Here is a 25,281-nt window from a genome sequence, read left to right as displayed (position 1 = left end):
AAATGTCAAAACTAGTAGCCATTTGAGGCACAGTATCCTTACTCTGAAATAAGCAGTCTTCTTTGCAATGTATTTTTAAAATCCTCACGCTCCACCTTAAGACAAAGCAATTTTAATACTAGATGCACACCCACATGCCCTTGTTGCAAACTGCTTTTGTTGACAAGATATGAAGTAGTTCAAGGAGGCATGGTTAAGGCTGTATTATTGAATGGTGCTGGTAAATACTACATTTTTTTTTGTCATGTTGCAACTATTGTTTCCTATTGCTGCCCTGGAACCGGATAGCAAAAATGATGACATTATTAGGATTTGTTTTACTGTGATTTAATAGCACCCGAGTTTCCCGATTTTAACCCCTTGGCAACAAGAACCAAGTTCCCCATTGCATTAGCACCTAAGTATCAAGGGGTTAAGTAACCAGCACAAAGATACTGCACTTTTGATTGTAGCATTTGGCAGAACTTAAAGGAAAGGAAGTTGTGCTACATGTTGAAGGGACTGTGGGCAACAGAAGACATTGGGGAGAAGATGAAATGTCACATGAAGTCTTCAGAGTCTTGCACATATCCTCCATCATACCCACCATAGTCTGCAAGATCATCTTTCATTGTAGCCTTTAATCCCCCTCCAGGAACCACACTTTTCTTCTTTTTGGCTTTGCTTTGCTTTTCTTGTTTCTGTTTTTCACTGCATAGCACTGTCAAGGAATTGGTAATATTTTTCAAGTCATCAATTTCCAATGAAATACACACATATCGAACTAATGCTTCCAAGAAACTGGCATAATATAGAGATTTTTCATACTGTGTGATTTTATCTTTTAGTAACTTGCCAAACTCTGTGAAGTCATCTCTTGAAGAGGGGTTCATGGCATCTATACCACAGATTGTGTTATTAACACCAAAGGTTTCTTTTGCTAATTCAAGGTCTGCCTCTTCCTGTAATTTATTTAGCCGTACTTTATCTGCTAATTGTTCTTCTAGTGTGATCTCTTTAGATTCTTCAGGCTCTTCCAACCTTTTCTTAATTTCTTTTTGTCTTTTTTTCTGTTGCCGTTCTTTCTCTTTGATTTTCTCTGCTATCTTCTTCTTTTCTGAAACTTTCGTTTCTGGTTTTACCTCTGTCTCCTCTTTTTTTTTTTTTTCTTCATCATCATCATCCCAGTTTTTCCTTGACGTCGTCATCCTCATTCTTGCCCTCCCAGTGGTCCCCACCGGCCACGCCCCCCCCGCCTTCCGCACCGGCTCCTCCAACGAAAATGTGTTGGAGTCCCAGGAATCCGAGTCCCCGGACACCGCCGCCATCTCAGGCTGGGTGTGTGAGTGTGAGAAGGAGAGAAGAGGGAAGGCTCTTTCCATTTTCAATGTGCTCAAATTGAGTTTTTCTTATATTGAAACATGTGTGAATCTTTGTCAACAATGGACAGTAAAAACATGTTGAGCATGAAAAGGTAAAAAGTAATGTACTTTTTGGACATGGTAAATCATTATATTACACAGCACATGACTTGGATGAAAAACCTGAAGAATTTATAGTAGGAAGAATCTAAATTCCCAAATTACCACTATCATTTCTTCTAGCCCTTCTAAATGTCCCAATACTGTCCCTTGAAATCATAATTCTAGTTCTTCCTCTTCCAGCTATTATCTCCACCCCATTCATATCTTATCTCTAGTTGCCTCTGTTGTGCTACAACTTATCATAGGGACTAACACATAATATCTGCTTAATAATAATAATAATAATAATAACAAAAACTAACATTTTTAAGTGACTACTGTGTGCCAGACACTGTGCTAAACAGTTAAAATATATTATCTAATTTGAAACTCCAAACAACCAGAGGATATAGGTGCTACTATTATCCCCATTTTACAGATAAGAAAATTGAGAAAAACAGAGGTTAAGTGACTTGTCCCAGGTCACATAGATAGTAACTATTTGAGACTAGATTTGAACCCAGGTCTTCCTGACTCCAGAGCTCTGTTCCCTGTGCCAACTAGCAGTTGTATGTTGATTTGACTTAACTTGATTAGATTTTAAAAGACAGAATACAATACCTTTCTAAGTATGTCCTTTTCTCCCTACCTCGTACCCTACATGAGAATAAATGTTTTAAATTCTCTTCTTTCCCTCTCCCTGATAAAATTCCATATTTTCTTCTGTCCAGTTATATTTTGTCATGGCTTTCCAATAACTTCCTTAACCATCTCCCTGAGGGGCATCCTTTCAATTAGTGCTTCTCACTTTGGATGAAAATTTTAATACATCTCACAAATGCTTTAAATTACATAGAGTCATTCATTCATTTATTCAACACATTTTAGTTAAGCCTTTGGGTTTGCTAGAGTCAGTTTGTACCTGTTTGAGACAGATTGTTAAATTTTTAATGTGAACATTTATACTTCAGAAGTCAGCAAACATTACAAATCAAAGCTTGATTTATTATTTTGTTGATTGTCTACACTAAAGAGAGTGATAGAAAAATTGTTAATGCAAATTAAATTTAAAAGTATGTGAAGTGTGGGTTTTTTTTTTGGGGGGGGGGCTTGAGTGTTGGTTGTTAAATATTTACCGGTAGAGCTCCAGTTTAGCCACACCTATTTATAATACACCAGGGGAGGCATAATGTGATATGACCAGACATTTCTTGACATAACTTTCTTCTGATACATAACCTGATTGATCTTAAGTTCTCTGATATAGATTTCTAGTCCAGGGTTATGAAAGATACCAGCCCCTTGGACTTTCAGACTTATTGGATATCCAAGACTGGTTAATTTACTGTACCTTCATGAATGATTGATGAGTAGTACCTAATTACATCATTAATTTAGTCTATGTGTGAAAACAAAGCAAGATAAGGAGTATGAATTATCCAAATGCTGACTACTTAGAGTCTAATGATTATAATATTATTCCCTATAAAATTTTGCCACTTTCAGTACTTTGCCTGTCATCTTCTATTCAGTCCTGCCAGCTAATGATTTAACTGTGGATTATCCTAGAATAGGAAACTTCAAAGATGATTATCTCTCTAGGCTTTCCAGTTTATTGACTCCTGGATTTACCTCAGTTGAGCTTAGTCCCATAATCCTCCATTCTGAATTCTATGTTACAATGGAATTCCCCAAACTGCATATTCCCTAACAGTACACTTTATTTTCTATACAATAAGCACAGAAACTATTCATTGTATTCATTTTGTTGTTGTTGTTGTCATCTGTCTTAGTTTTATTTTGACCCAGATCTCTTATTTCATGAGTGTAGGGTGCTCTGAGGTAAGGATATTCCCTCTGCCACTGTAGATTGGCAATTGTCCTGTACTTAGAGCGTTAGAAAGTTATTAAAATGTATTATTTCTGGTGCCCATGGGGTCCAACACACTGTATTATTATCATTTTTCCAATCCTAACAAGACCATGAAAGTTTCTACTCTTAGACACTCCATAGAGGTCTGAACAAGTTTTATTCTTTGACAGGTCAGTTTTTCTTTACCCATGTATCTAATTAGAACTGTCCCCAAATCATTCATTCTAAATAATTTTCCAAATGTATAAGATCTTCTGAGATAGACACATAAACTTTTTGGGAAAACCATGTATTTGTTTATTAACAAAGTTCACTGTTGGCATTTGTTTTTACACACACACACACACACACACACACACACACACATATATAATCGGTGATCAACCATCATTATATTTTTGTTGATCAGCTATTCTCAATTAGGGCAAAGTCAGAGGAAATCTCCTTAATTTGCCACAAGGTAGATTTTGGCAAGGTTGCTGAGGTCCATTGAAACTTTCAAATGATCTGATTCTGTAGCCTTTTTTAAAGGAAGTAACCTTTAACTTTTTTTTCCCTCAAGGATATATCTATCTTCTTTTAATCTTTATGAATATTTAACTTTTCTACTCCTTAAATCATTTGTGAAACCACTGAATACTTTCCTGATTTTCCAAATCTCATCTCTCTTCCTGCAAGATTCTGTGCATTATGGATATGTGTGTGTGTGTGTGTGTGTGTGTATAATGTACTTATTTCTTGTCTGTTAATCAACAGCAGAGCTCCAATGATTTAAAACTCTAAATTCCAAGTGATTTTCTCATAACTATTTTTTATTCATTTTTTTCATTGAAATCTATATAACATGATTTATTTTCAGCTTACTCCTCAGCTTTTTTGAGTGGAGAAACAATCTGGCAGGTGAGTAAGACAACTTAATGGGTCACTATATACCACTGGCAATTTTGTTGATATATGACTGCAAGGAATGTTTTACTTTCAGTACAATTCAAAACATCAATACTTTGTAAATGAAACATAAGAGTCTATTTTTAGTTTAGAACTTTGCCACTATGCATAGTTACCTGTGAAGGTATTTCAATCATGCTACTTTAATTGCTTTTCTTTGGGTTTTAAGGTAGATACTTAGAAATTATAACTTCAACCATTTACATTTACCTGAATTGCAGATCAAGATAATTTTCACTTTGAGACTATGAGAGGTTGTAAATTAATGACTTTAAAGCTGAGTCAGGTCCTAATAGAATGTACACCTGGGAAACAAAGACAGTAAAATGCAAAACTCCCTGCTCCCAGAATATGGAGTTAAGAGATTTTCTTAGGGCAGCTGAAACAAGAATTTGGCAGCTGGTGCCATAAATTTAATCTAAGACCTTTTAATTCTCCTCTGTGAATTCCATCTTATACTTAGCATTCTTCCTTTTCTCCTTGATGAAATCATTCTCGAAATATTTTATATAGTTTTACTCCTCTTGAGTGGTATTTGGGCTACTAAATAATTCCAAAACTACTCATCGAATTCTGTTAGTTTATTGTATGACTGAATGAAGAGTAAGTAGCAGCTACACTGAACAGTGGACAGAATTTTGGACTTTGAAGTCAAAGCCTCAGATATTTACTTGCTATCAGACATTGGGTAAATAATTTAAATTTTGTCACCCTCTTTATCTAAAACAATGCTTTAAAAAAGCAATAGCACGAACTTCACACTGTTATTATGGTAGCAAATGATATAATATACATAAAACATTTTGCAAACCTTAAAAATTACATATGTGCTGTCTGTTTTTAGTTATTATTTTAAAAAGTGTGTGCTTTGTGCCAGGCATTGTGATAAGCAATAGACATATAAATGCAAGCAAGAAAGTTTGTAATTAAGACTTCCCTCAAAGAGCTTTCATTCATATGAGGGAAAGACAGCATATAAAAGGGAATTAGAAATGTGTGGTTGGACGTGGGGCAGAGACAAGATGATAAAGTGAATGTAGTGATTTCCCTGAGTTCTCCCCAAGACCCCTCCAAATAACTCCCGATAATGCCATAAAACAATGACTGGAGCAGCAGAACACACAAAATGACAGGGTGACAATTTTCCAGCCAAAGACAACATAAAAGGTTTGCAAGAAAGGTTTTTTTTGTATTAGGGTGAGAGTGGAGCACAGCACAAAATAGGCCGCTCCAGTGAGGACTAAGCCCCAGTGAAGTTGCAAACACAGCCACAGCAAACCAGGAGCAGCAGTAATTGCTTCTGGAACTCAGCCCACAGACAGCAAGAAGGTCAAACAATTGGCCAGGAGGAGATTACAGGGATCTCTTTGCTAGCACTGAGGCATGCCTCTTTTGTTTTGCCCATATACAGATCCAGGTCATGGTCTTGGGGTGGCAGTCCCAGTAAGGGAAGGAGCATAAGCACTCAAGAATTTGTAGTCACGGAGGAGCAGAATTTTGTTCATAGTTCCAGGGCAGAAAAGCAGGCCTGTGATTGCTTGTAGATCAGAGCACAGCCCATGAGAGTAATAAAAATACTTCTCCTTAAATCATGCCACCTTGGAAGAATTAAAACTTACAAATTCCTAGAAGTATCTCTGAAAACAGCTACACCAACCCCATGGTGCTTGGGACAGTGCAACCTCCACCCTGGAAGCACTGCCACACTTTAACAAAGAGTTAAAAGAATTAAATGTCAAGAAATGGTCTGGAAAAAGAGCCAACAGAAAAAGATTCTGATCCTAGAACGTTTCCATGGTGACAAAGAAGCTCAAAATATACCCTCAGAAGAATATAAGAAAGTCAAAGTCAAAGATCCTACATTCAAAGCTTCCAAGAAAAAACTGAATTGGTCTCAGGCCATAGAAGGGCTCAAAAAAGGACTTTGACAATAAAGTAAGAGAAGTTGAGGAAAAGATGGAAAGAGAAATGAATGTGATGCAAGAATTTCATGAAAAAAGTCAACAGCTTGGTAAGAGAAGCACAATAAGGTTAAACTGTTTACTTTCCTCCATGGGAAGATGATACTTTCAACTCATAAGAACTTTCTCATTATTAGGGCAGCTGGGTGGAATATATTTTGACAGAGGCCACAGGGAAGAGTTGAATATGAAGGGATGATATCTTTAAAATAATACAACTAAGGGGCAAGAGAAGAATGTACTGGGGGAAAGGGAAATAGAAGGGTAGAATGGAGTAAAGTATCTCACATAAAAGAAACAAGAACAAGTGTATACAGTGGAGGGGAATATGGGGGTGGTGCTCAATTGGGTATATCTCTTACCCTTCAAAAAAAGTAGGAGGGGCTGCAGTGATAGAACAGAGGGCAGATTGGGAGAGGAGTCAGTCAGAAGCAAAACACTTCTGAGGATGGACAAGGTAAAAGGAGATAGAGATTAGAGTAAATGTCAAGGGGGAAAGAATAGAATGAAGGGAAATAGAGTTAGCTATAGTAACTGAAAAAATTTTGAAGCAAGTTTGTCTGACAAAGGCCTCATTTCTCAAACATATAGAGAACTGAGTCAAAATTATTAGGATGACAGCCATTCTGCAATTGATAAATGATAAAAAGATATGAAGAGTTTTCAGGTGAAATAAACAAAGTTGTGTATAGCCGTATGAAAAAAAGTGCTCTGACTCACTATTGATTAGAAAGATGCAAGTAAGGGCAATTCTGTGCTACTACCTCAAACCTCAGATAATAGGACAGCAGAGGAAAATGATAAATGTCGTAGGGGATATGGGGAAAATGAGACATTAGTACACTGTAAGTGGAGTTGTAAACTGATTCAAACTTTATGTAGAGCAATTTGGAATTATGACCAAAGGGCTATAAAACCATGCATTCTCTTTGACCTAGTTATAACACTACTATGTTGGTATCCAAAAAGAGATAAAAACCAAAAAGTTAAAGGATATATATATATATATATATACATACATACATACACAAAAACATTTACGGCAGCCCTTTTCTGGTGAAAAGAATCTGAAATTGTGGTGATGCCCCTCAAATGGGGAATGGTTGAACAAATTGTGGGATAAGATTATGATGGAACACTAATATGCTATAAGAAAGAAGAGCAGGATGCGTTCAGAATAACCTGGAAAGATTTACATGAACTGATGCAAAATGAAATGTGCTGTATATAAAGCAATAGCAATATTGTAAGATGATCAGCTGTGAATGATTTTCTATTCTGAGCAATATAATGATCCAAGACAACTGTGAAGGACTTATAAAAGTGTGATACATCTCCATAGAAATGATTGATGGTGTCTGAATACAGATTTAAGCATATTTTTTTTACTTTCTTTTTTTTAAGTTTTTTTGTCTGTTTTGTTTCACAACTTAATATGGAAATGTTTTGCATGACTACTAATGTATAACTTATATTGAATTGCTTGTGTTCATAAGGGGGGTGTTGGGGAGGGAGGAAGGAAGAGGATTTGGAACTCAAACTTTTAAAAATGGATGTTGAAAATTGTTTAAACACGTAATTGGGGTGAAAATAAAATTAAATTACAAATGGATGATCAAGGGGCAGCTATTTGGCACAATTGAGAGGTATTAAGCTTGGAGTCAGGAAAACATGAGCTTAAATCTAGCCTCAGATACTTACTAGCTGTGGGACCCTGGACAAGTCATAAGATCAGGTTTACCTCACTTTCATTATCTGTAAATTAATATGGAGAAGAAAATGACAAATAAATGTATTTTATAGTTTTATTATTTCCTTTTCCTTTTTCTTTTTATTATTTATTATTGTTATTTAGTAGTAGTAGTATTTTAATATTTTATTATTATTTTCCAGTTACATTTAAAGTTAGTTTTAAACATTTGTTTTTATGAGATTTTTGTTCCAAATTTTTGTCCCACCATCCCTTCCCTCCCCCCTCCTCAGGACAGAAAACAATCTGATATATGTTTTATATATATACAATCACATTAAACATATTTCTGCATTACACAAGAGAAAAACCTGAAAATAGGAAAAAAAAGTAGCCAAAAAGTAGAAACAGTATAGTTCAATCTGCATTCAGAATCAACTGTCCTTTTTACTGAATGTAGAGAACATTTTCTATCATGAGTTCTGCGAAACTGTTTTTGATCATTGCAATGCTGAGAAGAGCCAAGTCTATCGGTTGATCATCACAAAATGTTGCTGTTACTGTACAGTGTTCTTCTGGTTCTGCTTATCTCACTCTGCATCAGTTCATGTAAGTCATTCCAAGTTTCTCTGAAATCCTCCTGCTCATCATTTTTTACAGCACAATAGCATTCCATTACATTCAGATACCACAACTTGTTTAGCTTTTCCCCAGTTGATGGGAATTTCCTAGATTACCAACTCTTTGCCACCACAAAGAGAACTGCTATAAATAGTTTTGTACATGTATTTATAGCAGCTCTCTTCTATGATCTCTTTGGGATACAGACCTAGAAGTTGTATTACTGGTTCAAAGTGTATAACAATCCATAGAATAATCAATTCACAGTTCTACCAACAATGCATAAGTGTTCCAAGTTTTCCACAGCTTCTCCAACTCCCATATCTTTTCTAAGAAACCCCCAAAATGGGGTCTCAAAGAATTGGACATGACTGAAATGAACAAATAATAAGAAATGGATGTCCAAGCAGGTTCTGTGTCTGTCAATTGAAAAGTCTGTGAAGTAATGTGGAGACCTGGTTCTGGGAAATAAAAGAACCCAGGACAAGGGCTCTGGTGGAAAGGGGTTGAAGGGAATGGCTGGAGTACAGGCAGCATGGTTTGAAAAGTGAATTAGAGCTTCAGTTCTAGAGAAAACAACAGAAAAGCTTAGCTATCAGTGCCCAGACACTCAGAGGCAAAGTTTGAGTGGGTCCAGGGGAAAGAATTGTAGGAAGATGAAAAGGAAAGCCATTTTTTTTTTAAGGCAATGGGGGCTAAGTGACTTGCCCACTATCACACAGCTAGTAAGTGTCAAGTGTCTGAGTCCGGATTTGAACTCAGGTACTCCTGACTTCAGAGCTGGTGTTTTAACCACTGCGCCATCTAGCTGCCCCCAAGCCATTTGTTTTATAGATATGAAGAAATAGCTTCACTGTGCTGTAGAAAGAACATTTTCTTATTTCTCCTCTCTAAGAAGAAAGCAACTTGTTACACTGAAAAGAATATTGATTCTACAAATAGAGGTCCTTAATTCAAATTCTACTTCTGCTGTTCCCTCCCTGGTTATCTCTGCAAAATAAGATGGTTAAATTGATCACATCTGTGGTCTTTTTAAGTTATAGATCTATAACCCTATTAGGTAAGCCCATGCATCTAAGGCCTAGAATAAATTAAGTGGCATCCAAAAGAATCGATATAGTAGGAATTATTTTTAAAAGGTGATATTACAACCACAAATATTAAAGTATATCTTTCATTATACTATTGATATGTTTCCAAAAGAAAAGAAGTCCAGAAATTATTTTTCGCAAACAAAATCATATTTTATAAGCACTGTGTTGCTTTTAAACCTTTTGTAAACAACTAATTCATGTGTAGTATGAATCATTATCCCCAACCTTATCTTTTTGGCTTTAAATGTTTCATGCACAGTAACCAAAACTTATAGTTATGGTAGAATTGAAAGAAATTCCAGTGATAATCTAGTCTAACTTCCTCTTTTTATAAATGAAAAAACTGAGGCCCCCAAAAATAAAGGGACTAGAACTAGTAAGTGCTAGAGGCTAGTAAGTGCTAGAGTAAATAAACTTGGGTTTACTAATATCAATAACTCTTTCCATTGCATCATGCTGCCACTGTTTTCAAATATCATATCAACCCCTTACATTTCACCCCTCAACCCTCCATGAGAAAAAGCCCAGAAAATAATATCAAAAGACTTAAAGAAGACATGGCATATAGAATCAAGTGTTCTCAATGAAATGCCTTCAAATAAAATTATTCAATTTTAGAAATCTTCTGATTTTACTTTGAAAGGCTGTGGACATTAATGGTTGTAATCTTGACATATCTTATAAACTATTAGTGCTGGAAGGGACCTTGGGGATTTTTAAAGGGAACATTCAAGCAAACTTAGGTGTATTCTTCATTCTGATATTAAAGTGAGAACTTTTATTTCAGAAAAAGGAAAGAGACCCTCTTTCTCCTTAGTGTAATGGAAACTCAGAAAAACTGCAACCAAGACATAAGATTAAACTCAATACCAACTACACATTGACATAATTAATTTACTTATAAATTTAAGAGTGGAGGGGCTTTCTCTATGAAGAAAATAGGATAAAATACTATTTACTGATAACAGTATGAACCAAAAATGAATTCATAATATGCTTTTGAGTATAGAAAGTCTGTGGGATATTGTTCTTACCTTCAGGGTTTGTGATCTAGTGAACTTCCTTATATTCTTGTAGTCTATCCTTTATTCTGTAGATCCTACAAACAACTACCAAAATAATCATACCAATACACAAGTCTGACTTTAATTTATAATGCCTTTTTTAGGCTTCTACTATGTGCCAAGCCTGTACTAGAAGCTGGGGACACAAATATAAAAAATAATACAGTTTCTATGCTCAGGGAGCTTTATCAAGGAGGGAAATATATATGCACACATGAGTGCATACATGAATGTGCACACACATACACATATGTATGTGTGCACATATGGGAATATGTGTAGGTGTGTATATGTGTTTGTGTGTATATGTATTTGTACATAATGAAATATCCTAATCAGTGATGTTTCATGGTGTTTAGTCTATATGTGCATATATATATATATATACACATACATGAACATGTATACATATATGCATGCTCAAATGAATGCATTTATACACAAAATATCATGACACTTCATTGCTCAGGATACTTCAGTTCCTCCCTATTGGCTCTGGGATAAACTAACAACCCCTCAGTTTGGAATTTAAAGTCCTTCATATTCTACCTTCAACCTATCTCCCCAGGCTTATTTGACCTTATTCCTTTTTCAGATCTATGTCCCCATCAATCTGGTTCATGTATTCATCCCTGATATTGGGGATTTCATCATGCATCTTTCTGCATTTGTATATAATGTCCTTCCTCTCAAAGTGCTTGTCTGGATTGTGCTTCCTCTTTATATCTACCTTTAGTATTCTTGGCTTTCTTAAGAGATCAATTAATGTGCCATCTCTTACAGAAAGTTTTATCACGATATACATATGTGTATATGTGCATATATGTCTACATGTTGTGTCTTCCAAATACAAAATCAGGTCCTTGAAAGCAGGGTTGATTTTTCATTTTATGAGTTCTCAGGAATATTTTTGGTGAAAACCTTATGGAGGATTTATAAGAAAGCACAGTCATAAGTTGAAGAGGATAAAATGACATGAAGAGGTTGTGATCTGTATTTTTGGTAAAGGTAAATACATTGATGAAATGATAGCTCAATTAATGTTTAATATGTTTTTATTATTAATGCTCCACAGATTTCACCCTACTTTAAAAATTAATTTCTCCTTGTTCCTTTTTATTAGTAACAAATCTATCTTGAAAAATAAGGCAATATTTTTTTGCTATTTTTTTCACTGATGCTATTTCATTGATCATTTCTCTTTAGGCATTTATTATCAAATTTGATATGTTTTCTGAAATTTCCAGCTTTCCTTCTGTTGCTTTTAGTTAAATGTTTTTCTTTGCTTTCAATTATTTTAATCCATAATATTTATTCATAGCATTGGATGTTTTTTTCTTTGTTAGTATCTCTCATGATTGTTCATTCCTTTTTTTTCCTTCCTTCTCAGTGATAATAATTTTAAACAAATTTGATTTGGCTATTTTGCACTGTCCTTCACTTTTTAATTTATGGGATTTTGTCTTTCTCTGTGGATGGTATTGGGGTATTCTTAAAAAATGATATCTAAATCTGATAGAGTAGTAGGCCTAGAGTTAGATTCATCTTCAGAGTTCAATTTGCACTAAGAAATTTATTACATGTGTGAGCCTGGGCAAGTCATTTAACATTGTTTTTCCTCAGTTCCCACATCTATAAAATGAGCTGGAGAGGGAAATGGCAAAACACTCTAGTATCTTTGCCCAGAAAACCTAAAATTGGGTCATAAAGTAGCAGAGATGACTGAAATATGATTCAACAGAAAAGAACAACAATCAATAGCAGATTTATAGGAATACATGGACAAGAATGTCAGATGATAGAAATACATAGATGGTTTGCAATATGTACCAGTGGGGGGATCCACGCTTATAAGACCACGGATTTATCAAAGTTATTAGTTTTATTGACATCTGTATTTATTTTCTAGTGTTATAATATGTTGAAATTCTATTTGAAAAAAAGTTCTGGATATTCTAATTTTATAGTGTAATATAGTAAAAAGAATAGGATTGGATTTAGCATCAGAAGATTTAGTTTTCAATTTGGACTCTACTTTTTATCTGTGGCATTTTCAACAAATCACTTTACATTCCTACTTTGTCAAGTAAAACTATATGTGGTGGACCTATTACTGTCCGAAGTTTAGGGAAAATTAGATGGGGTTTCTAATATATATTTGTTACTTAGAAATTAGAGGTTACTGCACCAGTTTAGGGGCATTAAACATTTATTAAAGTATGTTAAATATTAGTAAAGAGAGCGTGCATGGCTCTGAAAGATAGAAAAGCCTAGCAACAAAATAGAAGAGAGAGAAAAGAGAAAATGGGAAACCCTAGAAGGCTGTGTCTGCTCTCACCCAGTTTCCCCAACAAAAGAGAGGGAGTGTCTCCACAAGCTTGCTGAGGGCAGGAGCAGAGGCTGCCCATAACATTGTTCAAAGCTAATTGGCTAGCATCACTCAAATCTACTGTTTCACTGAAGGCACAGTCGTGTTGAGGTCAGAGAACAGATCCTTTCATGTAGGTATGGTTTTGTGTGAGGTAACTTCCTGACTCTGCTCTAACTTTAAGAAAGGTCAGGCCCGGCTGTCTCAGCAAGCCCTATTATTAATAATTTTCTCACACTTCTCTTCAGGTTCCCCATCTATTTATGATGAAGTTGGACTAATCAAACTATATGATTCTGTCTAGCTCATACTACTATGACTCCTTCTCTCCTGTGAAATATATTTTATGTTATTAGAGACAGCTAAGAGAAATAGTGTGAACATTGTTAATCTTAGAGCAAGGAAAACCTCAATTCAAGTAGTTCTTTAGACATAACTATCTTTGTGCCTCTGGACAAGAGACTGAACCCCAGTCAACTCATCTGTTGAATGAGGATAATAATATCAACTTCACAGGATTATTGTGAAGTTCAGGCTATAATGTATGTTAAGCATTTTGTAAACATTAGGATAACATATGGATGTTAACCATAGTTGCCAGTATTTTTTTTTCTAAAGGATAACTCTATAACATTTATTGTTCTCTTCATTCTGCTCACTTCACTCTTCATCATTTCATGAACTACATATTCAATTAAATTCCCTTAAAGGCATATTTATAAGCATCCACCAAATATATGGTAAACTGCCAGGAGATATAAAATTATGAAGGGTATAGCTCCTGTTCTTAAGGTGCATCCAGTCTAATTGGAGGGGGTTTTGTACAGTGGATAGCCAAGTAAATAGGGCACAATATGGTAGGGACAAAGGGAAGATCTAGATTAAATATTCTAGAAAAAAAATCAGGAGTGAACCATCATTTTCTTTGAGGATTGAGGTTAGAAATGAATAGCCTAGAAAAAATCATGAAGGCAGTAGAACTTTGATAGAAGAAAGAGATTTAAACCCACCCCTTTAGATTACTATCCACAGGAATCATGTCCTGTGCCATACTGGAGATTTTCAGAATGCCATGTTCGAAACTTCTGAGAATGCCTAAAACCTTCTTCCCTTTCCTACTTCCTTTGTTTTCTTTAAAAGACATTTTTATTTTTTGTGCATGACAAATACAAGGTATCATGAACTTCTATGTACAAAGAGAAGAAAAAAGAGGATAGTACATCATTAATGTGTATTATAAATAAGGCTCATAACAAATTGAATGTGTTTGTTTCAAAGCTGGACTGTTTTTGTTTTCAATGATCTTATTTTCTGTCTTCCTCCTGCAATCTCATCAGTACAACTCTGGGGTCTGTGGCCTTGTGAAACTGTTCCCACTACTTCAAGGTACGTTAGGGGAACTTGCATTTCTAGTGCAGAAAATAATGCCGGACTTAGTGTTATGATTACCTGAATGTTCTTCTCTTATATATCAGCAGGTTTATGTAATGAATGTCTGTATCTACATCTATATTTGTGTATATACATATTTTTTCATCTTTTTTTCAAATTACATGTAAAATTGTTTAACAATTGCTTCTTAAAGTTTTGAGATCCAAGTTATTTTCATCCTTCCATCTCTTCCTGTTCCCTCATTGAGAAGCTACAAAATTTGATGTAGGTTATAAAAGCAGTCATGAACAACATATTGCTGTTCATCAATTGATGGACATCTTCTCAACTTCCAATTCTTTGCTACCACAAAAAGAGCTGCTATAAATATTTTTGTTCATATAGGTCTTTTTCCTTTTTTATATCATTGATATACAGATCTATTAGTGCTATTGATGGATATATCTATATATCTATCTCTATCTCTATCTATCTATCTATCTATCTATCTATCTATCTATCTATCTATCTATCTATCTATCTATCTATCTATCTATCTATCTATCTTTTTTGCAGGGTAATGAGGGTTAAGTGACTTGCCCAGGGTCACACGGCTAGTAAATGTCAAGTTTCTGAGGCTGAATTTGAACTCAGGTCCTCCTGAATCCAAGGTCAGGTTTTAGCCACTGTGCCACCTAGCTGCCCCCCATTTTTTAAAACTATTGGTAGATCAAAGGGTACTCACTGCTTTATATCCTTTTAGGCATAATTCCAAATTGCTTTCTAAAATGTTTGGTTTTGGTTTACAACTCCACCAACATTTCATTAGTGTCCCAATCTTTCCCCATCACCTCTATCATTTGTCATTTTCCTTTTGTCATCTTAGTCAATCTGATAGGCATGAGTTTTACCTCAGAGTTGTTTTAATTTGCATTTCTGTAATCAATAGTGATTTAGAACATTTTTCTATGCCAATAAATAGCTTTGATTTCTTCCTCTAAAAGCTGCTTTTTAACATCCTCTGACGATTTATCAGTTGGGGAATGACTTGTATTTTTATAAGTTTGACTCAGTTCTCTAATGGAGGAGAAATAAAGCCTTTATCCAAGAAACTTCCTGTAAATTTTCCCTTACCTTTCTGCTTTTTGATTTTGGTTGTATTCTTTTTATTTGTACAAAACCCTTTTAATTTCATATAATCACAATGGCCCATTTTATATCCTATAATGCTATTTAACTCTTGTTTGGCAATAATTTTTTTTTCTAATCCATAGATCTGACAGGTCAACTATTCCATACTTCCCTAATTTGATTATAGGATAACCCTTTATGTCTTAATCATTGACCTTATTATGGTATTCAGTGTAAGATGTTTGTTGATATCTAGTTTTTGCTAACTGCTTTCCAGTTTTCCCAGTAATTTTTGTCAAAGTGTGAGTTATTGTCCCCAAAGTTTGGATCTTTGGGTTCATCAAAAACTAGTTTACTATGGTCATTTACTCTTTTGTATTGTATACCTAATCTATTCCACTGATCCTTCATTATGTTTCTTAGATACTACAGATTGTTTTGATAATCACAACTTTGCAATACAGTTTGAGATCTGATAGAGCTAAGCCACCTTTCTTCATACCTGTGGTATGAAGGCTTGCTGAACCCTTTCAGGGCTGCTCATGCACCTTTGGTGTTTACTTCTCACCCAACTCTTACCTATGGTGCTAAGAAGCTGTAGCATGCCACAACCATAATCGCTGATATAAATGTTTTTATACTAATATCAGGGCTAAACCAGGTTGAGGATAATCAATGAGCCTCAAACCTGATAGTGAGTTAAGGGAAGCATGTAAAGACTTCCCCCAGCAGAATGGGTGGATGAGAACAAATTGTTCCAAAGACAAGGAAAGCCATTTAAGCAGGCACTATGGAGGACTTAGAGCTTAGTCAGACACTGAAGATTCCAAGGTCATCCATTTCATCCCTAGCCACTGCTACTCGTGCCCACTTTTGTCTTCATTTTTGGATTTTGATGTCTCTAGAAGAGGGAATGAGTCTGAAGACTTCATGCAACTATGCTTCACTTAAATCTGATTCTTGTGCAAGTCAAGATATCACCCTGTGTTGTCATTGGCCAAACCACAACTTTTAATTGGATCTATTTTCACTTTGGCTTTGTCTGAAATAATTATTTCTAGTCCTCATTTTTTACTTAAGCTGAAACAAAAACGATTCTGCTCCAGCCCCTTAGTTTTACTTTCTCTGCTTCATGTGTGTTTCTTGTAAACAAAATATTATAGAATTCTGATTTTTAATTTATGCTGCTATTCACTTCTGTTTTATGGGTGTTTATCCCATTCATATTCACACTTATGATGGCTCCTCCCCACCCCCAACTTGGCTTGACGTTCTCTCTCTCCTTTCACCTTGTCCCTCCTCAAATGTGTTTTGTTTCTGACCACCACCTCCCCCAATCATCCATCCCTTTTATCACTTCTCCCCACACACTCTTCTCTTATCCTACACCCATTCTATTTGTTTGTAGAATAAGGTAGACTTCCATACCAAACCGAGTGTGGATATCATTCCCTCTTTATTCCAATTCTGGTGCAAGTAAGATTCAAGCATTGCCCCCATCCCCATATTTCCTTCCACTTTAAAAACTCATTCAAGATTCTTTTATGTTAGATAATTTACCCAATTTTTTCTCCCTTCCTAATCTCCCAGTACAGCTTTCTTTCTCACCCTTTAATTTTCTGAAGTCATCCCATCATAGTCAACTCACGCTTATACCCTCTATCTACATATACACCTTCTAAGTGCCCTAAGAATGATAAAGTTCTTAGGAATTACAAATATCAACTTCTTATGTAGTAATGTAAACAGTTAAGCCATGTCAAAACCTTCCAGTCCTCCTTGTCCTGTCACAGCAATATGGGACCTCTTATGGGCAATGCAACAGAGTGCTGATTCCTATGCCAGCAAAGGGTCTCCTGTAATCTCCTTATGACCAGGTGCCCCACACCTTTACTGTGTGCACTAAGATCTCTGGAAGCCACTGCAACCCTATTCAATTGTCCCCTAAGATCTGCTGATAGTTTGCTAGTCACAGCCTGCACTGACATGACCTATACTTATCTGTGCTTCACTCTCACCTTAGTTAGATGGATCTTCCTGCTGACCTTCCATGTCATCTTGGGTTGGAAAAGGTTTTCACTCCATTCTTCAAATTTAATTAGATTAGCGATGTCATGCCACCGTTGTACAACTGCTATTTTATTTTCAGAAAGCATTTAGGCAACCATCTCTCCAATAGCTTGGTGTTGTAGATTGTGTATTTAACTTTGAAGAAGATAACCCTAAGACAAACTCAGATCCTGTCTCTGACTCTAGATGTGTATTCACATCTAGACAAATAACCTAGGCCCTCTAAGACTCAGTTCCCTTATCTATAAAATGTGAATGCTTTTCTACAAAGCATGTGTGTATAGAGCTTTAATGAGTTAATGTATACATATGTATAATGTTTTATTTTGTCTTTTTTCAAACTTTAATGTACCATATATTACTGAAGAATATTTTAAAACAACAAAAAATAAAAGATGGATTATCTGTTGATTTCATAATGTTCAATTGTTTATTAGTAATTTTTAAAAAGGTATTGAATCAGTCAAATTAATAAGAATTTAAGTGCTGCACTTGTTTGATAAACCCAAAGACTCCAGCTTCTAGGATAGGAACTCAGTATTTGACAAAAACTGCTGAGAAAACTTAAAGATAATATGGCAGAAACTGACATAGACCAACACCTTGAACCTTATACTAAAATAAGGTCAAAATGGCTACATGATTTAGACACAAAAGGTGATGCCATAGGAGAGGCAGGAATAGTTTGCCTGTCAGATTTATGAAAAAGAAAACAGTTTATGACCAAACAAGAGATAGAGAATATTATGAAATGCAAAATGGATGATTTTGATTACATTAAATTAAAAAGTTTTGTACAAACAGAAGCAATTCATCCAAAATTAGAAGGGAGACAGAAAGCTGGGAAACAATTTTTTGGCCAATATTTCTGATAAAGGTCTCATTTCTAAAATACATCAGGAACTAAATCAAATTTATAAGAATCATTCAAATCATTCCCCAATTGAGAAATAGCCAAAGGATATGAACAGACAGTTTTCCGATGAAGAAATCAAAGCTACATAATGCCATATGAAAAAATACTCTAAATCACTACTGATTAGAGAAATGCAAATTAAAACAACTCTGAGGTACCACCTGACACCTATCAGATTGGCTAATATGACAATAAAAGAAAATAATAAATGTTGGAGAAGCTGTGGAAAAATTGGAACACTAATGCATTGTTGGTGGAGTTGTGAAACTGATCCAACCATTTTGGAGAGTAATTTGGAATTATGCCCAAAGGGCTATAAAGCTGTGCTGTCCCAGCAATACCACTATTAGATATTTTTCCCAAAGAGATAATAAAAAAGGGAAAAAGGACCCACATATACAAAAATATTTATATTTTCTCTTTTGGTGGTGCCAAGGAATTAGAAATGGAGGGGATGTCCATCAATTGGGTAATGGCTGAACAAGTCTTAGTATATGAATGTAATGGAATACTATTGTGCTGTAAGAAAAGATGAGCAGGTGGATTTCAGAGAAACTTGGAAGGACATACATGAACTGATGCTGATTGAGAGGAGTAAAACCTGGAGAACATTGTACACAGTATCAACAACAGTTTGTGTTGATCAAGTGTGATAGACTTGACTCTTCTCAGCATTATAATGATCCAAGATACTTCCAAAGGACTCATGACTGAAAATGCTCTCCAAATCCAGAAAAAAAGAACTATTGGAACTAGATGCAGATTGAACCGTACTATTTCTATTGGTTTTTGTTTGTTTGCTTGCTTTACTTTTTTGAGGTTTTTTCCTTTTCTGATTCTTCTGTCACAGCATGACTAATACAGAAATATGTTTAATGTGATTGTACATATATAACCTATATCATTGCTTGCTTTCTTTGGGAGGGGGAGAAGAGGGAGGGAGGGAGAAAAATTTGAAACTAAAAATCTTATAAAAAACAAATGTTGAAAACTTTCTTGGGGCAGCTAGGTGGCGCAGTGGATAAAGCACTGGCCTTGGATTCAGGAGTATCTGAGTTCAAATCAGGCCTCAGACATTTGACACTTACTAGCTGTGTGACCCTGGGCAAGTCACTTAACTCCCATTGCCCTGCAAAAAAAAAAGAAAAAAGAAAACTATCTCTACCTGTAACTGGAAAATAATTAAATACTTTTATGAAGGAAAAAAAATAGGATTTAAGTGCCTAATGTGAGCCAGACTGTGTTAAATGCTAGATTAATAATTGTCTTTATGATTTTGATGATGACATTATTATCACCTAATAATTGATTTTATACACAGCACATAAACTTTTCCTTTGTCACATTTATTCATGTAACTAATTGGGGGAAAAATGAAATATTTTGCTTTTGTGTCATGTGTTATCAGTCCATATTTTGTAAGGCTTTTCCTAATAGCCAGTCATCGAATTTGTTTAAACCATTTAGATTTACCAAAAGACGTCTGCCAAGGAAGTCTGGCTCTTTGTGATGATTTAAACACTGCCAGCAAGGGGCCCTTATTATATGATTAGTTCAATTATAGTGGACCTTACTGAGCTTAATAAAGAGACATTAAATTCCACAAATCTGCCTCTGGACTTGTTCTTCCTTTCATATTTTTGATCTTATCTGGCAATCTTTGTGTATAAATACGGGGTTCTGGAAAATGGAAGTGCACAAGAATTAACCCTTTAAAAAGTTACTTTTTACAATTTGAATAAATAATTTTGAAACTAAAAGTAACTCTTTTTTCCATTTTAAAATATATATTCACAGTGATCCAGATGTATTAAATGATGTTGCATTTCTAACAGATGCTATGGGGAAATAGTCAACTTTAGCAATTTAACATGACAAAAGAGGTTTAAATCTAGGAAAACAACAATAGTCCAATGGAAAGTAAATTCTGTCCTATAAACCTTGTTGCAATGCTAGATTGCATTGACTTCTAAGAACTTCTTATTGATTTGCACACTTCTTCCAGCCTTTTTATGACCAGGCATGATGAAGATATTTCTAGATCATTTCTTTTTTTAATTTAATTTAATTTATTTATTTCAAGGCAATGAGGGTCAAGTGACTTGCCTAGGGTCACACAGCTGGTAAGTGTCAAGTGTCTGAGGCTGAATTTGAACTCAGGACCTCCTGAATCCAGGGCTATTGCTCTATCCACTGCAACACCTAGCTGCCCCCTAGATTATTTCTTAATTAGGAATTTCTACTTCTGGCTGGAGTTTAGTAATCCTGCATCTGTTAGTCATATCAGAGAAACAAAAACTTTAAACAAGGCATTGGCTCCATAGTTTTAGAGCTAGAAGAGATCTTACAATTCACTTATTCCCATGCTTTCATTTTCCAACTTTGTAAACTGAGGTCTGTGGAGTCTGTTACTTGCCCAAGGTTAAATAGGTACTAAGTGCCTCAAATTTGAACAGTTGCTTTGATTCCACATCCAAAGCTATATAACGTGCCACATTGTATTTCTTTTGGCTTCACTGTTCTTTTCTATAATTATATAGGCTTGGACTAGGTATTTACTGCCTCTAAAGCCCAATGCCTTCAAAATACATATTTATCCCATTTTCCATTACTTTATTCCTTCAGTGACCATTTTAAAGTACTAGTTAAATATAATGATTTGGGAGATTATCTGATGATAAATATACTTTAGCCTACCTGTCTAAGGCAACAACAAAGCAACATTCATCTAAGTGAAATAGAAATTATTTTAATTTACAAGCACTTGAGTTGTAATAAGATTGGACATTTTGTAATATTTTCCATTTTCATTACAGGTTTGTCATGAAAATAGTTACACATTGAATCATCTTCCATTCTCATTACAAACTTTCACATTAATATGATGTATCTTTGTTTGAATGTCCATTAGTTTTTCATCACTGTAGAATATGGCTTTGACCTTTTAGTTGTCTGTATTTTGACTTTTTTGATATCCCTGTCTCTGCTTTATGTCAATGTTGCTGTAAACTAGGCAGTAATGAAATATCTTACTATGTGCATCATAAAATGCTTCATAGATTAACACTATAGATATCATCATAATTCCATTCCTCCCCCCAAAAAAAAGTATGGGGGGAAAGGGATAATTGTTAATCAAGTCTCATTAAATTTGTTAATCCAGAAACTCAAAAGTAAGATTGCATGTTTATATTTGAGAGAGGACTATACAAGGTCACCAGCCTCACTCTCTCCTCCAGAGCCATTCAGGTCCAGTGGCAAGATATACATCAGTATGACTAGACTTGACCCCAGATATTTAAAGCAATTGGGGTTAATTGAGTTGTCCAGGGTTACACAGCTTGTAAGTGTATGAGATAAGATTTGAACTCAGGTCCTCCTAACTTCAGGGTCTGTGCTTTATCTACTGTACCACCTAGCTGCCCCTAAATTAAGACTGGAGAGCTGTGTTTTGGAAAAGAATGGCAGATATTTGTGTTTATATTAAATAAAACCACATTTATTAAAGCAATTCATTTAATCAAACATTTATTCCACAACTATTTGTTGCACAGTAGATTGACTTTTTACTATGTTTCAAGTAACTACTACTGGCTGGAAGGAAACAAAGATGAATAAGAAATGGTTGCTACTTTCAAGCAGCTTATAATTTAAATGAATACAGTATAATCAATATGTTACTTAACATTTTTCAGAATTAATGTCTTTCAGACAGAATAAATTATGACATTAAATGGAAAAGCCAATGGCAAGTAAAACTTCAAAAAAGGCAGACTGAGACAGTTTTCTCCTGGGTAAGATGAAAATGAATTAATAGTGATGAATAAACTGTTTCATAAAGTGGGATATGTTAATCATCTCAGCCAAAAAGCCAGGGAACTAAACATAATCAATTCATTAGTTAGGCTAACAATAACTAATAAATTGGGTCAATGGCCTTTCTCAATTATCAAACGCCTTCAGTGGGTGCCATACACGTCTTCATTCCAGTACTTCATTTGGACCTTCCCTGCCAATGTTAAGACAGTCCCAATTGGTAGAAATTTTAATGAGGTGGTTAAGAGTTACTTCAGCTCTTCTCTACTACTTCCTCTTTGGCAAACTAATCCTCATGTGATAGGATTACTCTGTAGTAGGGAAAAGTTTTTTGACCTTCCAGTGTAGATTATCATTGGCAATTAAGGAAGGTTACTTACTTATGGGACACAGCTACCTCTAGTAATATTGACCAGAAAATCAAACCATACCAATCAGTTTTCCCTGGGTTTGTTTGGTCTCTGCATTGGAGCCATTGCTGTTTATTTTAACAAGGAGACTGAAGGATTGTAGAATTGTTACCTGGGGTGGGCCTAGTTCAGTCTGGTTCTCTATCTGAAATCAGAAGTAAGGGTCCTAAGCTCCTAAGCAAGTGCTCTGGGCGCTAGAAGTGATCACATTACTTGTTCACGCCTTTAGAGACCCCCTTTTGAGCTAGACTGAGAGATGCACTTTTGACAAAACAGGGTAAAGAATGCATTACAAGAACCAAGGCGCCAAAGATGGGGGTGAGGAAGGGGTAAAGGGTGAAAGTTGCAGGGGGAGGGAGTACCTTGGGGGGGGAGACGGTGCGAACCGCGCGGCCGCCATCTTGTTTGTGCCTCGGCTCCGCGCTCTCTCAGTTCTCAGTCACTCACACGCCCCTCCTCCCCAGGTTTGAGCTGACTCCTCCATGGCGCTGTGACACGGGGCAATCCGAGACCTCTATCAAAGCAGCCAGCGGCGGGGCGGTTACCAGAATGTCCACTGATGGAGGGAAGTACCAGCAGCAGTGATGCTCAGCATAGTCCCCAGTCCTTTTGGCCTCGTGTCATGGAAAAAATCTGAAAGTTGACAATGAAAGATTTCCATGTGCAGGAGCGTCCACTACCTCGTATTAAGAAGATCATGAAAGTGGATGAAGATGTAAAGATGATAAACCCCTGTGCTTTTCGCCAAGGCTGCCCAGATATTCATCACTGAGTTGACATTGCGAGCCTGGATCCACACAGAAGACATCAACTGCCAGACTCTGCAGCGAAATGACATTGCCATGGCGATTACAAAATTTGACCAGTTCGACTTTCTCATCGACATTTTTCCAAGAGATGCACTAAAACCTTCCAAGCGTCAGAAGGAGGTGCGCCAATATGTGACTCCTGCCGATTCCAGTACTATTTCACTTTGGCCCAGCAACCCGCGGCGGCCGTCCAGGTCCAAGGCCAACAGACTGGCCAGCAGACCACCACCTCTACCACCATCATTCAGTCAGGACAGATCATCATCGCCCAGCCTCAGCAGGGCCAGACCACCCCAGTGACAATGCAGATTGGAGAAGGCCAGCAGGTGCAGATCGTCCAGGGCCAGACACAGCAGGCACCGAGCAGCAGAGGACAGACCATGCAGGTGATGCAACAAATGATCACCAACACTGGGGAAATCCAGGAAATTCCGGTGCAGTTAAACGCTGGCCAAGTGCAGTATATCCGCTTACCACAATGTGTATCAGGCACCCAGGTTGTTCAGGAACAGATCCAGACTCTCCCAGCCAGTGCACAGCAGATTACACAGACAGAGGTCCAGCAAGGACAGCAGCAATTTAGCCAGTTCACAGATGGACAGCAGCTGTACCAGATCCAGCAGGTCACCATGCCAGCAGGCCAGGACCTCGCGCAGCCCATGTTCATTCAGTCTGCAAACCAGGCCTCCGACGGGCAGACCCCTCAGGTGACGGGCCACTGAGCCCGGCTGAGGCCTCACACGGGGCCACTCAGACTCCATTTCTGCCGCTGTGGCCTGACCTGAGAGTCCCGCCACCTCCAGAGCCTCCGGAGGGCAAAGACACTGGTACACACAGCCCAGCTGTGGGCCAGAAAAGCGCCTACCGAAAGAGCTAGCGATGTTTTTTCATTTCTTTTTGGTCTGTTCTGGTTTTGTTTTGTTTTGTTTTTTTTGTTTTTCAAAGGAATCAATATTTCAGTAAGTTGAGCTGTATGCCCAATGCTCTTGAAATGGGAAAAATCCAATGAAAACCTATTTACAGCATTTTCTTGAGGTGTGGCTACCAACGTGCGCCCTCTGAGTGCATCCCCCCCCCCCCCAGGAGCAGCTCTCCAGGCGTGGGAGGACCTCCCACAACAGCTGCCTTAGCCTCTGCTTCTGCCTCTGCCTCTGGAAGCTGCAGAGACAGTCTTCCTGTTCAAAGATGAACTTGCCTCCTGGCACAGTGTCTCTTCTGGATCCCTCTGGCCCAGGGAAACTGGGCCTCCCCCCCTCCCCCTCCCCAATTCTTTCCTCTCAAGAAGCAAATGAATAATTGTGCTCTTCTCCTCCTCCTTTGCTGCATGGACCTCAAACTTCATGAATTGAAATGCAAAGAATAAAGCTCCTTTTTAGAGAAAAAAATGCATTACAGAATATTACTTTTCCAATGATAAAACATAATATTAATTTTCCTCATGGCTTACAGAAGAACAGAAAGTGGGTTACATATTTTATGTAGAATTCTTGACCTCATGATTTTATATGAATTATCAAATGAATAAAATTATAGATCTACTTGCCATTAAGGCAATGAAACATTGTCTACCAAATCAAGTGGAAAGAACAAAATTTTGAGACTTTCTCTGGCTATGTCTTTAATGTATTTTCTATAGCTATGCAAGAACACTTCAAAATTCATTTTTTTTTATTTCAATTTTTCAAGTTCTGGTCAGG

At 36.5% G+C, this 25,281-nt stretch overlaps 1 protein-coding gene and 1 pseudogene across 1 annotated transcript; one reads left to right on the top strand and one right to left on the bottom strand.

The window, feature by feature from the left end:
- Positions 1 to 352: 352 nt before the first annotated feature.
- Positions 353 to 1,361, bottom strand: LOC122747754 (eukaryotic translation initiation factor 3 subunit J-like). The gene is given in 3 exon segments (XM_043993607.1): positions 353 to 1,169; positions 1,171 to 1,221; positions 1,224 to 1,361. Coding segments are annotated over 3 exon segments (819 nt in total). The 3' UTR covers positions 353 to 539.
- A 39-nt stretch (positions 1,362 to 1,400) lies between these two features.
- On the top strand, positions 1,401 to 24,306 carry LOC122747752 (annotated as a pseudogene).
- Positions 24,307 to 25,281: the final 975 nt, after the last annotated feature.

Source organism: Dromiciops gliroides, chromosome 3 (assembly GCF_019393635.1).
Source record: "Dromiciops gliroides isolate mDroGli1 chromosome 3, mDroGli1.pri, whole genome shotgun sequence".
In the NCBI taxonomy this organism is placed as follows: Eukaryota; Metazoa; Chordata; class Mammalia; order Microbiotheria; family Microbiotheriidae; genus Dromiciops; species Dromiciops gliroides.
This window is presented reverse-complemented; position numbering and strand designations above follow the sequence as displayed.